General features: G+C 42.9%; 1 protein-coding gene across 1 annotated transcript; it reads left to right on the top strand.

Annotated features, from left to right (window-relative positions):
- The first annotated feature begins 329 nt into the window (after positions 1-329).
- LOC127313049 (probable magnesium transporter NIPA4) lies at positions 330-4,404 on the top strand. The gene is made up of 9 exons (XM_051343585.2): positions 330-894; positions 1,596-1,652; positions 1,761-1,851; positions 1,956-2,116; positions 2,217-2,344; positions 2,468-2,605; positions 2,764-2,856; positions 3,616-3,721; positions 3,817-4,404. Exons 1-9 carry the CDS (start codon positions 720-722, stop codon positions 4,020-4,022), a joined length of 1,155 nt encoding a protein of 384 aa, XP_051199545.1. The 5' UTR covers positions 330-719; the 3' UTR covers positions 4,023-4,404.
- The last annotated feature ends 10,621 nt before the right edge of the window (positions 4,405-15,025 follow it).

The following is a 15,025-nucleotide window of genomic DNA, read 5'->3' on the forward strand; positions in this document are numbered from 1 at the left end:
CAAGAGGGGAAATGGTGAGATGACAAGGCCTACCTTACAACAGAAACTTGCTGTTGGATGTTTCTTGATACGGAGAAACACCTGTCAAATCAAGATGACGAAAAAGGTATAACACCAAACCATTTGCGCTACGCTGGTACACTCACACGCCAACACACGATCACCTTACGAGGAGAGAGGTAGACATTGGAAAAAAGCAAATCGCATTCCGCCTGCATTATGCACAAAAAGCTTGACAAAATCAAAATCAACCATACAAAATCAGCCTCTATCTGCTTCAAAAAAAAAAAAAATCACCGTGTTTAAACCACACAAAGAAACAGGTACCGTGCGGCGCACAGCGATCTGCCATGGCGACGGCCGCACGCACATCACCAGCGGGACGGCAGCACCGCAGCGGACAAAAAAAATCCAGCGAGTAGCTCGCACGAGCCACGCACGCCTCCTGGCTTTCCATTCCTTGTCGACGACGTCGTCGCCGCAGTCTTTTTGTGGTTTTTCCCTTGCGGCCTCTGCCGCGCGCCGATACCTTCTCCTCCCCCCGCCGCGAGCTCACAAGCCGCCGAAGCTGTCAAGCAGCAGCAGCGGCGGCACGCCGGCGGAAAGCCAGCCTCTTTCCAGATCTCGCATGCGCGGCCGCCGCAGGAGGAGGCGGAGGGGCAGGAGCTAGCGGGACCCGACGAGCCGGCGGCGGCGGCGGCGGCGGAGGATTCCCTGAAATGGGCGGAGGGGGCGGGGCAAGGCTGGGGCACTGGGTGGTGTCGTACACGGGGATGTCGGCGGACAACATCAAGGGGCTGCTGCTCGCGGTCTCCTCCAGCCTCTTCATCGGGGCCAGCTTCATCGTCAAGAAGAAGGGGCTCAAGAAGGCCGGCGCCTCCGGCGTCCGCGCAGGTACGCTCCCCCGCCCACCACCTCCCTACTCTCCCTCCCCCTCCCTCCCTCCGCTCTGCTTTGCCCCCGCCCTCGCTTCACGCTTCCCAAGCGAGCAGCTTTACGCCCTTTCTCCTGCTGCTGCCGCCGCCTCGCCGCGTTGCTGGGTGTAGATCTGTGCGGAGCCGCGCGAGATTTGGATCTCGCTTGCGGCGGCGGCGGCGGGGCCTGGACGCTGGATAGGTAGGACTTTGGAGCACATTGGAGATCGGGGTGGTTGTTGAGATTATGGATTGAGACGTTCCTGGGGGTTGGAGCTGGCGTGACAGCTTGCTTGCTCCTAGGATCAGCCTGCTTGCTCCTAGGATCAGCTTGCTTCCTTCATGCTGTTCCCCGAAGATCATGATTAGTTCTTGTTCCTGCAGTTTCTATCTCACATTCAGCAATGCCAACAAGCTTATTCAAATAGAGTGGGCTTTGAAATACGACAATCATTGACTGTAGACGGGAGATGAATGCTCACTTGCTCATGTAATTTGTTGCAGCCAAAAATTTATGCAACATACTCCTTCCGTTAGCGTGTTTTCCTTTGAACTGTCAACATATGTTGATGATCATGAGCTCTGTGCTAAGTTAAATTGTCCCTGTTTCATCTGTGCAACTGCCATGTAGAAAATCTTGACATTTCCCAGTATTTATGCTTACCTTGCTGATTTGCGCAGGTGTTGGTGGCTACTCGTACCTGCTTGAGCCACTATGGTGGATAGGAATGATAACAAGTAGGTATTTTTCCTTGATATAATGAATGGACCTTTGGTTCCGACATGATATTTCGCTTCCGTTACCGTATGGCGGCGGGGCGCTAACGATGTACCATTCATTTCCAGTGGTTGTTGGGGAAATCGCCAACTTTGCAGCCTACGCTTTTGCTCCTGCTATCTTGGTCACTCCACTTGGCGCGCTTAGCATAATTATTAGGTATGTACTACATTTAATATGATCTATAACTGGTAGGTACACTGAAATCTTGGTGTTGCTTATGCTTTGAGTAGTTCTGATACTTTTAGCAATCTGTCTTGCAGTGCTGTTCTGGCACGTATCATTTTGCGGGAGAAGCTACATATATTTGGTGTGCTCGGGTGTATTCTTTGCGTTGTGGGTTCGACAACAATTGTGCTACATGCTCCTCAGGAACGTGAGATTGAGTCTGTGGCAGAAGTATGGGATCTTGCTACTGAACCAGGTTTTATTCTGCATTCATACGTTGCATATTGATTTCATGTTGACATATTAGCATATTACTGTTTATCAACCATATTAACGCTTAAACTTCTATGTTGCAGCATTTCTTCTTTATGCAGGCGTTGTGCTTGCAGCAGCTTTCGTGCTCATATTCCATTTTGTCCCGCAGTATGGTCAGACACATATTATGGTGTACATTGGCGTCTGTTCTCTTTTTGGGTCTTTATCGGTATGCTTTCACCTCACCAATAGTTGTTTTGTATTCACGCAACCCTTAAATAGCGCTGTAGAAAAAGCTCTTCTTAGGTTGCTATAGCTTAACTGTTTCTGTGTATTCTGCTTGGTTTGGCAGGTCATGAGTGTCAAAGCTCTTGGGATAGCATTGAAGCTGACATTTTCAGGGATGAACCAGCTAGTTTATCCACAAACATGGGTGTTCGTACTTGTTGTAATTGCATGCATCGTAACACAGATGAACTATCTGAACAAGGTATGATTGATGTTTATGTTCATGAGTAGTTATGGGCGTTGTAAGAGAATAATTTCCACACATAGCATAGACTGAATAATGATGTTGCTCTGTCAATATCTTATACATGTTTGTTATGGTATACAGTACATTCAACTTGACATTATTTACTTTTGCAGGCCCTTGACACATTCAATACTGCAGTTGTTTCGCCCATTTATTACACGATGTTTACATCGTTGACCATTTTGGCTAGTGTAATAATGTTCAAGGTAATGTCTTTGGAGCTCAATATATTTGTTTATATAATTGACATCAAGCGTTTCTTAACATTGATATCCGCTTAATAAGTCGACGCATGGATCTTGTTTATTCTTGGAATGTGCAGTAAATATGCTAGATGTCAATCTTTACTTTGAATGAGTCAGATTGTGCCGTTAATATGTATTAAAGTAATCTCGAGTTATCCTTGGTATTGCACGTTTAAATATTCGGTCCATGACCTTGCAATTTCTGTGTTACCGAGAACATTCAGGTTTTGGCCTTGCTACACTAAACCGTGCAGCCATCGTTACAACAATCACTCAAGTTTGCGCTCTCCTTTGGTAGTGCTATTAGTTTTTTCTTGCTGATTAATATCCAAACTCCATTGTAGTAAAGGGTTTTGGACCAAATCCTTCCATAGTGGGCCTATTACTGTGGGATGAAAATCTGAAATTTGTAAAATCATGCTATCAAGAGTCGAGACTAGTTACATTGCTCATGGAAGCCTGTAGCTCCATTGTGAGGACGAGTTAGCTCTGTCAACATGACTAAATGCGGCATATGTAGGTTAAATTCCCGGTAAAAGAAAGTAGGTCAAAGTGTGAATGGATGAGAACATGATTTTGAGATTTCAGTCAGATCATAATAATGCCACACATTTTCTAGCAGATAAGCTAATTATCAAGTGTCCATCAGTTAATCCAGTACTGTGTTCTACTTAAAATCCTACGGAATCATTTATTAGTTTCAGCTATAATTGCATGCAGGACTGGGATCGTCAAAATCCGACTCAAATTGTAACGGAAATGTGTGGCTTTGTTACTATTCTCTCTGGGACGTTTCTTCTTCACAAGACGAAAGATATGGTAGATGGTATGACAACATTTTTCTCGAACTTTTTAAAAACATCCTCTCTTTTTTACTTGGAATGGTACATATCTGTAATTTACTATCCCTTGGCATGACAGGTCTCCAGCCCAACTTACCTATCCGGATTCCTAAACATGCGGAGGAGGATGCATACGGGTCTGAAGAAATTCCTCTCAGGTCTGCTGCCGATGGCATTCCACTCAGGTCACCAAGAAGCACAGAAGGAATTCCTCTCAGGTCTGCTCCTGATGGCATTCCGCTCAGGTCACTGAGGGGCACAGAATCACTTCGCTCAACTGGATGACCTGCCCATGGTTGCTCAATCCATGACGCTTAAAGGCAACCTTTGGTCAAATCATGGTGCTTCAAAGCTCAATGCTGGCCATGATTGTCCTGAAACCTGGGAAGGGAAGAATCTCCATTCTTTCATTGGATACAACTCCTTAGATTTTTGACTGTAGGATCGAAAGGTAACGGCTCGGTGCCCCTTGTAATTTTTGAGACATTGGTACAGTGTTCTGGGGCTTATATTAGTTATATACATCTCTGGTAAGGTACTAGAATGGCCAGTGACACAAGTGAACATACCGCAGTGAGCCATATGGAACTGTCTGTTCTTTCACATACACTAGTTCAGAATACAATCAATATACATGTCGAAATGAAAGAGCGCATTTTGTCAACAATGAGTCCAGTTCTATTACGACAAGATTTGCTGGGCTCTGGTGATATGGGGCAAGAAAGGTGTTGATACTTGTTTTGGGCCGATGGCTAATCAAGAACATAATTCGATGTTCGGCGTGATGGATATATTGCTCAATTAGGAGGCACCGTGTCCACCATTCCAAGTTGTGCCATGATCCGGCTTGATAGCCGATTATGCTAGAGTCAGAGGTGATCTCAAGGATCGATATATGAAGGCTTCCATTATAGCTCCTTTAACATGACCTCAAATGAAGAAGTGATATAAACGAAAGTTATGCGTCTCGTCGAAACAAGCAACTTTGGTTTTTGAGTCATCGCGATCCGAGTTAGTATGCAATTTGTGGAGCTAAAATACTGTTGGAACTCGAATTACCCGAGGTAGGGCGCCCGACCATAGAAGCCTCTAGGGTAAGGCGCGAGGCAAATTGGAAAAGAGACGAAAACATCAGAATTGATATATTTTCTTGCGACCTTGATGAGACACTCAAGATGAACTCGGATGGAAAAGTGGTCAACATGAAAGTTCTTCGTTTTTTCGAGACGAACAACTTTGTTGTTTACGAGATTTTGATTTGAGGTCGTTTACTGCCTCGAAAAGGGCCCGCAATGTGCAGATACGTTTTTGACCGAACAATTATAGAAAGTTCGGACCAAACCATCCGAATTGGACCCAATCTAGGGTTTTGGACGTGAATCCAACCCTTCATCTTGCACGGAAAGTCCAGCCGCCCTTTATATACATGAGGGGTGACGGCCGATTGAAAAAACACCAATCGAACAAATCAATCTACTACTTTTTCGTGTTCATCTACTTTTATCTCTCTCCCCTTGTATCTTTCTTCTCGTTCTTCGTTGTTCTTTAGGATTGGAGACTGCGAATCCTTGAGGTCCTAGGAGCGGTCAGGCCGACCTAGGGCAGCCCATAGCCGCCGCAAGCCCTGACGGGGTTCCTCCCGGGCGAGCGGGGTTTCGGGTCTACAAAAGAGCCCGCCAGACTATCTTGCGTATCGCGCTTCCGGCGAGCCTCCCTCGGCGCGTGCTGCCGCGCATCGCGCTCGGCATCGAGGGTACACGGTGACGTGTTCGTGTGCGAACACACTTTTTGGCGACTCCGCTGGAGACGAAGCTTCGAACGGTCTCCAGCCCGTTCTTGCTACGAAAAGATCATCATCAAGAGGCTGCAATCTACAACGGTATCATGAATCCCCAATCTCTTTATGTAGATGCAAACAACTCTTATATTGATGTTGCTAGATCCTCTGATATATATACTGTATCTGCTAACCATAGATCTTACTATGTGCAAAAGCCGATGCGAAATAATATCCATACTCTTAGCAACTTGCAACATGTAAATTCGAGTTCTCATGCATCGGCATCCCCAGAAGTTCATATGCCGATGAACAACATGATGACTTCAGTTAATCAATATGAAACATCCAATGTTAAAAATTTCAGTAACTTGCAAGATAGTGTTTCATCGTTTTATTCATCGGTAGATAGTTCAGAATATATTGTTTCACCTGCATACATGCCGATGGATAGGGAAATTGGACATGCTACTACTAGCTATTTAGCCAATTACCCTGAACCATCATATGCTGCACCTTATGTTACTAACTTTTCAGCACCATATGCAACTGGAGATATCCATAATTCGGCTCCACACCTCCACAATGGTTATAGCCGAATAAGTGGAAATTCAATAGAAGCTCAGGTGCCTTCATCTAGTGCTGCAGCATATGGTAATAATGATTGTAGGGAAAAACTTGCAGCTGAGTTCAAGAAGCTTAATGCTCTTCACCGGAAACTACAAGAAAATCCATGTGATCTTGCAGCAATTCATGCTTATGAATCATACAAGAAGAAGCATGAGGAAGAGCGTCAGGCATGCAATATCAGGTTTTGTCCTTCACAACTACAAAGTTTCGGCAACACTTCACTGCCGAAAGAAAAAACAAGCATCAGAGGGCAACAATGTCTAGCTGAGGTTAACGCCGATAAGGTCATTACGTTTGATGATTTATCGGAGGAACAACGCCAATGCTATGAAGTACTAAAAAATAAGCGCAAGGAGGAATTTGAGGTGCTTGAAAATAAGCTCAAGGAGGAGCATAAAGCGTACAAGAAAAAACTTGAAGAGGAAGATCTACAATTTTTCCATGCAATGATCAAGAAGAATCCTCAGGATAATGTTACCCTAGTTGAAGAAACCAAATCCTCTCCTCCATGCAGCAATCAAGTTGAACCCTCTGAAATATCGAAGCAAGAAGAAAAAGCTTTGCATAGTAATAAGATCCATGAAGAAAATAAGAATGACTCAACTAGTATGGTTAATTCGGTTATAGAAGCCGAATCAAAAAGTACATGTGCTGAATCTACTAAATCAAGAGATGCCAGCTTCAGTGAAAAATATCATGGTGCAACCATACTTGATTTTTATGGATGCACAGGAGCTTACATGTTGCCATATGAATTGCATGCCAAAGAAGTTAATGAGCATGAACGACAAGAAAATATAGCCGAACAATGTTCGGTTGAGAAAGAGCATCAAAGTAAAGGAACACATGATCCAGGAAAACATGAAGACAAGGCGTTAGAAAATCATTCAGAGGTGGGGCAAGTTATTGTTCATGACATACAACCATCTTGTTCTACTAACCTCTTCAAAGAGGTATCTCTAGCAAATAATTTACTTATTTTCAGATTTGGTCAAAAATATATTGTTCATGCATCTATTAGCAATAGTTTTAGAAGAAACATCAAAAGACCAATCGTGAACTGTAAATTATTTGTTAGCAGTAAAATGGTTACTAGGCATATCGGTCAACATGTTGTGCCATTTAGAGAGACCGATATTGACAAATTATCACAACCAACGCTTTCCATTGTTTCATTTGAATTTTGTATCTATATGGTTAGCTTTGCTTACTTCATACTTGGCTTACATTTGGTCTCAAGTGAGACATATGTGTTACAACTATTTTGGTTTCAGAAACTTAAAGCCAAGGTTATTATCTTTGGAGAAAGCCGATGATAGTACAACAACTTATTCAAACTCATCGGAAAAAGAGTGTAAAAATAAACACACAGCTGAATGGGGTGATGTAAAATCTGATCCATTCGGTTGCTTAATTTCAAAGCCGTTTTCACAGCAAGAACGGCTGGAAGATGAAAGGTGTACATTTAGTTTGAGCATGTGTGATCATATCTTTGATGTATTGTTGAAGAGTGATTATATTAGAATCCTTGATCAGAATGTTGAGCCATTAGCACAAGGACGAATCTATTGCAAGTTGCATGATTCGTTTGAGCATAGTACTTATAATTGCACCATGTTTCATAAAATAGTACAATCGGCTGTAGATAAAGGACGATTGCAATTTGTTGAAACACAAACATATAGCCAATCTATTTCGATTGGTATGAATGATCAAAAGTTATTGGATCGGTTACCTATAGCCGATTCATATGATGATGAGAAGGTACACACGGAAGATAATGAGATCAAGCTTTCAAGTGAAGAAATTATTGAAGAGCATGTTGAAGACATTCTTGAAGCTGGGTGTTCCACTGAAGCTACACCAAGGATATCAAGCACTGGGGGGCAACAACAAAATTCAAAGATCGATGGACGCAAAACGAAACAGGACAAAGGCCGCGATAAGCACAAGGGTAAGAAAACTAAAGTCACTTTCACAAAGTTATTGGAGAAATATAAGAAGGAGAGTGAAGCAAGGAGTTCTTATCGGCCAAGTATTGCAAAGTCATCGAGATCACCCCCAAGGAGAAAGTCTAAAGACCGGGATTGCCAATGGGAGAAGTTCAATGTAGCAGCTTCGTATCCTCCCTTTAGGCCACCAATGACAATGTCATGGATACCTTCCTACGGTGATTGTTATCCATATCCATCATGGGATCATAGGTATGACCCAAGGGCACGTTATCCGTCTTACTATAGATCATCTAACCCAAATTATGCAGCTCCAAGAAGGTCAAAATCTGAACAACAATCACATGTCAAAGACCGTTTCAATAAAAAGGAATCGGTTAGGAGCTCAACGAACAAGAAGGAGACGATCAAGCAAGTTTATCAAGTGAAAAAGGATAACCGTAAGTGTGATGTTTCAGATTCGATCTCAAATAAAAAAGAGCCGGTCAAGTTGATCTTGGCTACAGAAGACAAAGAGATGAAGCAAGTAAATGCTGGAGCTCGAAGTGCCAAATCTGAACAAGTAAAGTTGAAAGTGCCAGAGGCTAAGGAAGAAACGCTAATGTGCAAAACTAAATCACAGCCGGGATGCCCACTCGGCTTAACAAGCTGGCAAGAGAGAAAGCTGAAACGGCTTAGTGCCGCAGAGCTGAAGACAAAGAACATGGCATGGGTCCCTAAGGGAGGACCTCAAAGAAAGGAGGATGTGCAAGTTCCTATTGCAAGAATAGCAAAAAGGATGAAAGAAGAAAATACCGAGGCTAGCAAAAGATCAACCCTGAATAGTCTATCATATAATAAGAAGTTTCGGTCAGTCTCAGTTGTGCCATTTATACATATGCCATATAGCATATCCCCAGGTATGACCGGTTACCCCCCATGGTCTTATTTTGAACCATGGGTACATCATAATTCTTTACATCATCAAAGGGTATTACCAAAACGTTATTCATTTGGTTAGTTACAATTTTGTTGCTAATCTGAGAGGCCGAAATGTTTAGAGTTTGTTGTTTTATTTTGTTTATTTCGGCTATACATACCTTGGTGGATGAATTATACATGCCTTTGAGGCAAACAACACATGGCCGATACTTATCCTATCACCCTGAGAGAATTATCTAATCATGGACGATGTGGCGTGTTAACATCGTCCCTAGTCCTATTAAAACACGAGACAAGGTGATACACATACTGAGGCTTCTGGTGATTCATTGGTAGTAGTATAACAAAAATCCAAGGTTTGCCAATGTTTCGACGAGTGACTTAATATGTATTTTGATAAATCTCTAGATATATTTTCTACCTTAGATTACTTTAGCATTGCTCATATATCTAGGCAAGACATTTGGAATGCAAATGAGTTAGCACAACAAGCATCTGGCTACCATGTTAATCGTGGCGTTTTTCATATATCTCATAGGCCGATATTTGCTCTCGCTATCATAGGTAAGACCGAATTAAATCCCATTGATTCGGTCACTAATGAATGATCTAGTGCAGATGAGCAAGAAGATTGGAAAGACCTATTGTTAAATATTTGCAGGATCCTAGCAAGAGAACGGATAGAGCTGTTCGGCAGATAGCTTTTAAGTATGCATTAATGCACGATAAGCTTTATAGCCGAACAATTGACGGTATTCTTTTGAAGTGCTTGGATGACGATAAAGCAAGGGTCGCTATGGGAGATGTACTTGAAAGTATTTGGGATATCCATCAATCGTTAAGATGAAGTGGTTGTTCTGAAAGGTGATTATTTGAAGAAGTTGTACCAAGGTGGCGACCAACCTGAACATAAATGGCCGATATAGAATTATCGTCCTGAGAACCAATGGCCGATGGAGTGTTGACATCGTCCTGGGCAAAAGGTGGAGAAAGTTATTTTCTGGCATGCAAGCTCTGCCAGAAAACATGGGGCATGTGTTGATACTCGTTTTGGGCCGATGGCTAATCAAGAACATAATTCGGTGTTCGGCGTGATAGATATATTGCTCAATTAGGAGACACCATGTCCACCATTCCAAGTTGTGCCATAATCCGGCTTGATAGCCGATTATGCTAGAGTCAGAGGTGATCTCAAGGATCGATATATGAAGGCTTCCACTAGAGCTCCTTTAACATGACCTCAAATGAAGAAGTGATATAAACGAAAGTTGTGCGTCTCGTCGAAATAAGCAACTTTGGTTTTTAAGTCATCGCGATCCGAGTTAGTATGCAATTTGTGGAGCTAAAATACTGTTGGAACTCGAATTACCCGAGGTAGGGCGCCCGACCATAGAGGCCTCTAGGGTAAGGCGCGAGCCAAATTGGAAAAGAGACGAAAACGTCAGAATTGATATATTTTCTTGCGAACTTGACGAGATGCTCAAGATGAAGTCGGATGGAAAAGTGGTCAACATGAAAGTTCTTTGTTTTTTCGAGTCAAACAACTTTGTTGTTTACGAGATTTTGATTTGAGGTCGTTTACTGCCTCCAAAAGGGCCCGTAATGTGCAGATACGTTTTTGACCGAACAGTTATAGAAAGTTCAGACCAAACCATCCGAATTGGACCTAATCTAGGGTTTTGGACGTGAATCCAACCCTTCATCTTGCACGGAAAGTCCAGCCGCCCTTTATATACATGAGGGGTGACGGCCGATTGAAAAAACACCAATCGAACAAATCAATCTACTACTTTTTCGTGTTCATCTACTTTTATCTCTCTCCCCTTGTATCTTTCTTCTCGTTCTTCGTTGTTCTTCAGGATTGGAGGCTGCGAATCCACAAGGTCCTAGGGGCGGTCAGGCCGACCTAGGGCAGCCCATAGCCGCCGCAAGCCCTGACGGGGTCCCTCCCGGGCGAGCGGGGTTTCGGGTCTACAAAAGAGCCCACCGGACTGTTTTGCGTATCGCGCTTCCGGCGAGCCTCCCTCGGCGTGTGCTGCCGCGCATCGCGCTCGGCATCGAGGGTACACGGTGACGTGTTCGTGTGCGAAAAAAAGGGGACACGCCTTCGGCTCAGGCTAGTATGTCCGTTTGTATTGCTATTGAGATCGGATTTTTTTCTAAAAAAAAAATTCTTACATAAATTCAAAGGTCACACCGCAATCTAAGCAACTCTGACAAACGAACGCAATCGTTGGGCTGCCGTCAGATAAGTAGCGCATCAGTTCAAGGCTCCTGAAGAAAACGATAACTAGGTTCATCAGTCCATTCTTCGATAAAGTTTTTTTTTCCGATAAGTGGCGTTTTATTACTTAAATAGTTTTATGTATTACACCCAGCCTCTGCATAACCAGGATGCACACAGCCGTTCCGAAGTCAAGGATCCATCTATATGTGATACAAGAAATGATAAAGATAGAAGCCAACTATTATGACACTCCGTTGGCTTCAATTCGCCTACTATGCAGCCACCCATGTTGGGAAATAAACTCCGTGGCCGTGTTCTCCAATCATGTAGACACCTCCATAAAGAGGTCGCGATCCTCCAAACGCTGAAGTGGTGACCATGAACGGAGCAAAGCCGTACATCGGTAGATGACCTGCATGAGGGAAGAATTTTTGTCATTACAAACCTTGTTATTCCTACATAGCCACAACGACCATGCAACCGCAATCGCTCCCACTTTGATAATCGTTTTGTACCTAGAATCCACCCCATTAAGCCAATTGCCAAAAATGTTCGCAATGCTTAGGGGGGATATAAGGTAGAACCTATCTGAATGATTGACCATATAGACCTAGCAACACGATAGTCGAAGAAAAGGTGTTTTATTGTCTCTTCCTCGTGACAGAACACACATTTCGTACAGCCTTGCCAGTTGCGCTTAACAAGGTTATCTTTAGTAAGAATCACACCTCTCCGAAGATACCATGCAAAGACCTTTGTTTTGAGAGGTATCTTCATCTTCCAGATGGATTTATTATTTAAAACCGGTTGTGTAGATAGGCATAGTGCTTTGTACATGGAGCTAACCGAAAATATGCCATTTTTGGTTAGACTCCAACGGAATTCATCCATCCCCGAAACTAGCTGGATAGAACCTAACCGCTGAAGCAGTTCATTCCAGGAATCTATCCTAGGACCGACAAGATCACGCCTGAACGTCATAGAGGGGGGAGAAGATTCCATCACCTTCTGCAAAGTATCCCCTTTGTGACGAACAATAGTATACAAGGCCGGATACTGTTCATGAAGAGTGGTTGTTCCCAACCATATATCCTCCCAGAAACGTATCTCCGCCCCATTCTTAGTGGAGAAGGACCCAAATGGGAAAAAGTGCTTCTTTGTTGCCATGATGCCAGCCCAAAAGTGTGAATCTCCAGGTTTCCACAGAACCTGGGATATCGCCTTTGAGCCAACATACTTTTTCCGCAAAAGTTGTTGCCATACCCCATCCTCTGTTAATAACCTGGCTAGCCATTTACCGAGCAAAGCCCTGTTCTTAACTTCAAGGTCGTGAACACCAAGTCCACCTTGATCTTTCGGACGGCATACAACACTCCATTTAGTCAACCGGTATTTTTTCTTCTCACTATCCCCTTGCCAAAAGAATCTTGATCGGAAATAGTCTAATCTATGCAAGACTCCTTTTGGTAACTGGAAGAAAGAAATCATATACAGTACCATGTTTGTGAGAACTGAATTAATGAGAACTAATCTTCCACCAAGGGATAGTAATTTTCCTTTCCAACTAGTAAGACGTTTTGTCTTTCTTCAACAATTTTCCATTCAGCCAAAGTGAGTCTCCGATAGTGTATCGGAATACCCATATAGCTAATTGTAAAAGAACCAATCCCACAGCCAAATAATTCAGCATATGAGGTTGATACATCGACGGCTTCACCGAAACAAAACAATTCACTCTTATGGAAATTAATCTTAAGACCGGACAACTGCTCGAATGCTGAAAGAATTAATTTCATATTTCGTGCCTTTTCCAAGTCATGATTCATAAATAGAATTGTGTCATCGGCGTACTGAAGGATGGATAAGCCGCCATCAACCAAGTGGGGGACTACACCTTCAATTTGACCATCAAATTTAGCGCGCTCTATAATAATTGCAAGCATATCCGCCACAATGTTAAATAACATTGGTGATAGTGGATCACCTTGCCTCAACCCTTTCCTGGTTTGAAAGTATTTACCAATGTCATCATTGACCTTAATGGCAACACTCCCACCAAAAACAAATTTATTAATTAGAGCACGCCAATCCTCAGAAAAACCTTTCATTCTAAGGGTCTGTTGAAGAAAGGACCACTTGACTTTATCATAGGCTTTTTCAAACTCGATCTTGAGTATTACCCCATTCAACTTTTTACGATGCATCTCATGAATTGTCTCATGTAAGGTTACCACCTCATCTAGGATGTTTCTACCTTGCATGAAAGCAGTCTGAGAGGGACACACCACTTTATTTGCCACTGAATTTAGTCTAATGGTAGCAACTTTTGTGAAAATCTTGAAACAAACATTTAGAAGGCATATTGGTCTGTATTGCTGAATCCTTTCCGCATCAGTAACCCTTGGTAGAAGAATAATTTCACCAAAATTGATACAGAAGAGATCCAGTTGTCCCTCGTGTAGTTCGGCAAACAGGTCCAATAGATCAAATTTAATAATGTCCCAAAAGCTTTCATAGAATTCAGCCGGGAAACCATCAGGCCCTGGCGCCTTGTTGTGTTCCATTTGAAATACCGCATTTCTTATTTCCTCCTCAGAATAGGGAGAAGTAAGAATGGTGTTTTCTTCAGGAGACACTTGGGGGATATCATCAATCCTGGATTCATCCATGGATACATCAGAATCCTCGGGGGCACCAAAAAGGCCTTTATAATAAGAAGTAATATAGGACTTTAAATGCTCGTGACCTTCGATCAGACCCTCATCTTGAACCAGAGAGTGAATGAGTTTCTTTCTATGGCGGCCATTGGCCACACTATGAAAGTATCTCGTATTCGAATCTCCTTCTAACAAGAACTGGGATTTAGATCTTTGGTACCATTTGAGTTCCTCCTCTCGAAGTAATCCGACCAACTTTGCATTGTATTGACTTTTAAGTTCAATCTCATGCGTTGTCAGTGGACGTACTTTAGCAAGAGCTTCTAAAGCATCAATACATGATGATAGATTGAGTTTCTCTTTTTTGAGCTGTCCCGACATCTGCCTAGCCCACCCTCCAAGGTATCTACGCATGGAGCGTAATTTATTATTCCACCTTTGGATTGGAGTGCTTCCAGCAATCGGTTTGTCCCAAATACATTTAATCATATCCGAGAAACCATCCCTATTAAGCCATCCAAGTTCAAATTTGAATGGACGTCTACGGGGCGGCAAGGGTGTACCAGTAGATAACAAAATTGGGGCGTGATCTGACAAAGCTTCAATTCGAGGAAGAACCCGTACTGATACTAGAGGGAATTTAAATTCCCAATATGAGTCCATCAATACGTGATCCAACTTCTCATAAGTGGGCTTGGGGAGACTATTCGCCCAAGTGAATTGTCTCCCACCCATTGAAACCTCTCTCAAATCCAAACTGTCAATGCCAACGTTGAATAAGAAAGGCCAGTGGGTGTCAAATCTGCCCCTGCTCTTCTCATGAGGGTATCTAAGCAAATTAAAATCCCCGCCTATGATGATAGGGTGCGGATAAAGTTAATATCACGAAGATAACAATTACATTTAGCTTCTGCAACGACACAATACCTAATGACCGTACGGATGTACACAACTAAAAAAGAAGAAATGAAAGTCCTGCAACGATGTACTAGATCTTACGACAGCAACACAAACACCACCAAAACAACATCCAAAGTTCATGTTCTCACATCTTCAAGAAGAAAACAGTGCACAAGCGCTATCGTCATCCGATCGAAGATCTTAGGTTTTTGCCCTAAAGATAC

This window comes from Lolium perenne, chromosome 1 (assembly GCF_019359855.2).
Source record: "Lolium perenne isolate Kyuss_39 chromosome 1, Kyuss_2.0, whole genome shotgun sequence".
Lineage (NCBI taxonomy): Eukaryota > Viridiplantae > Streptophyta > Magnoliopsida > Poales > Poaceae > Lolium > Lolium perenne.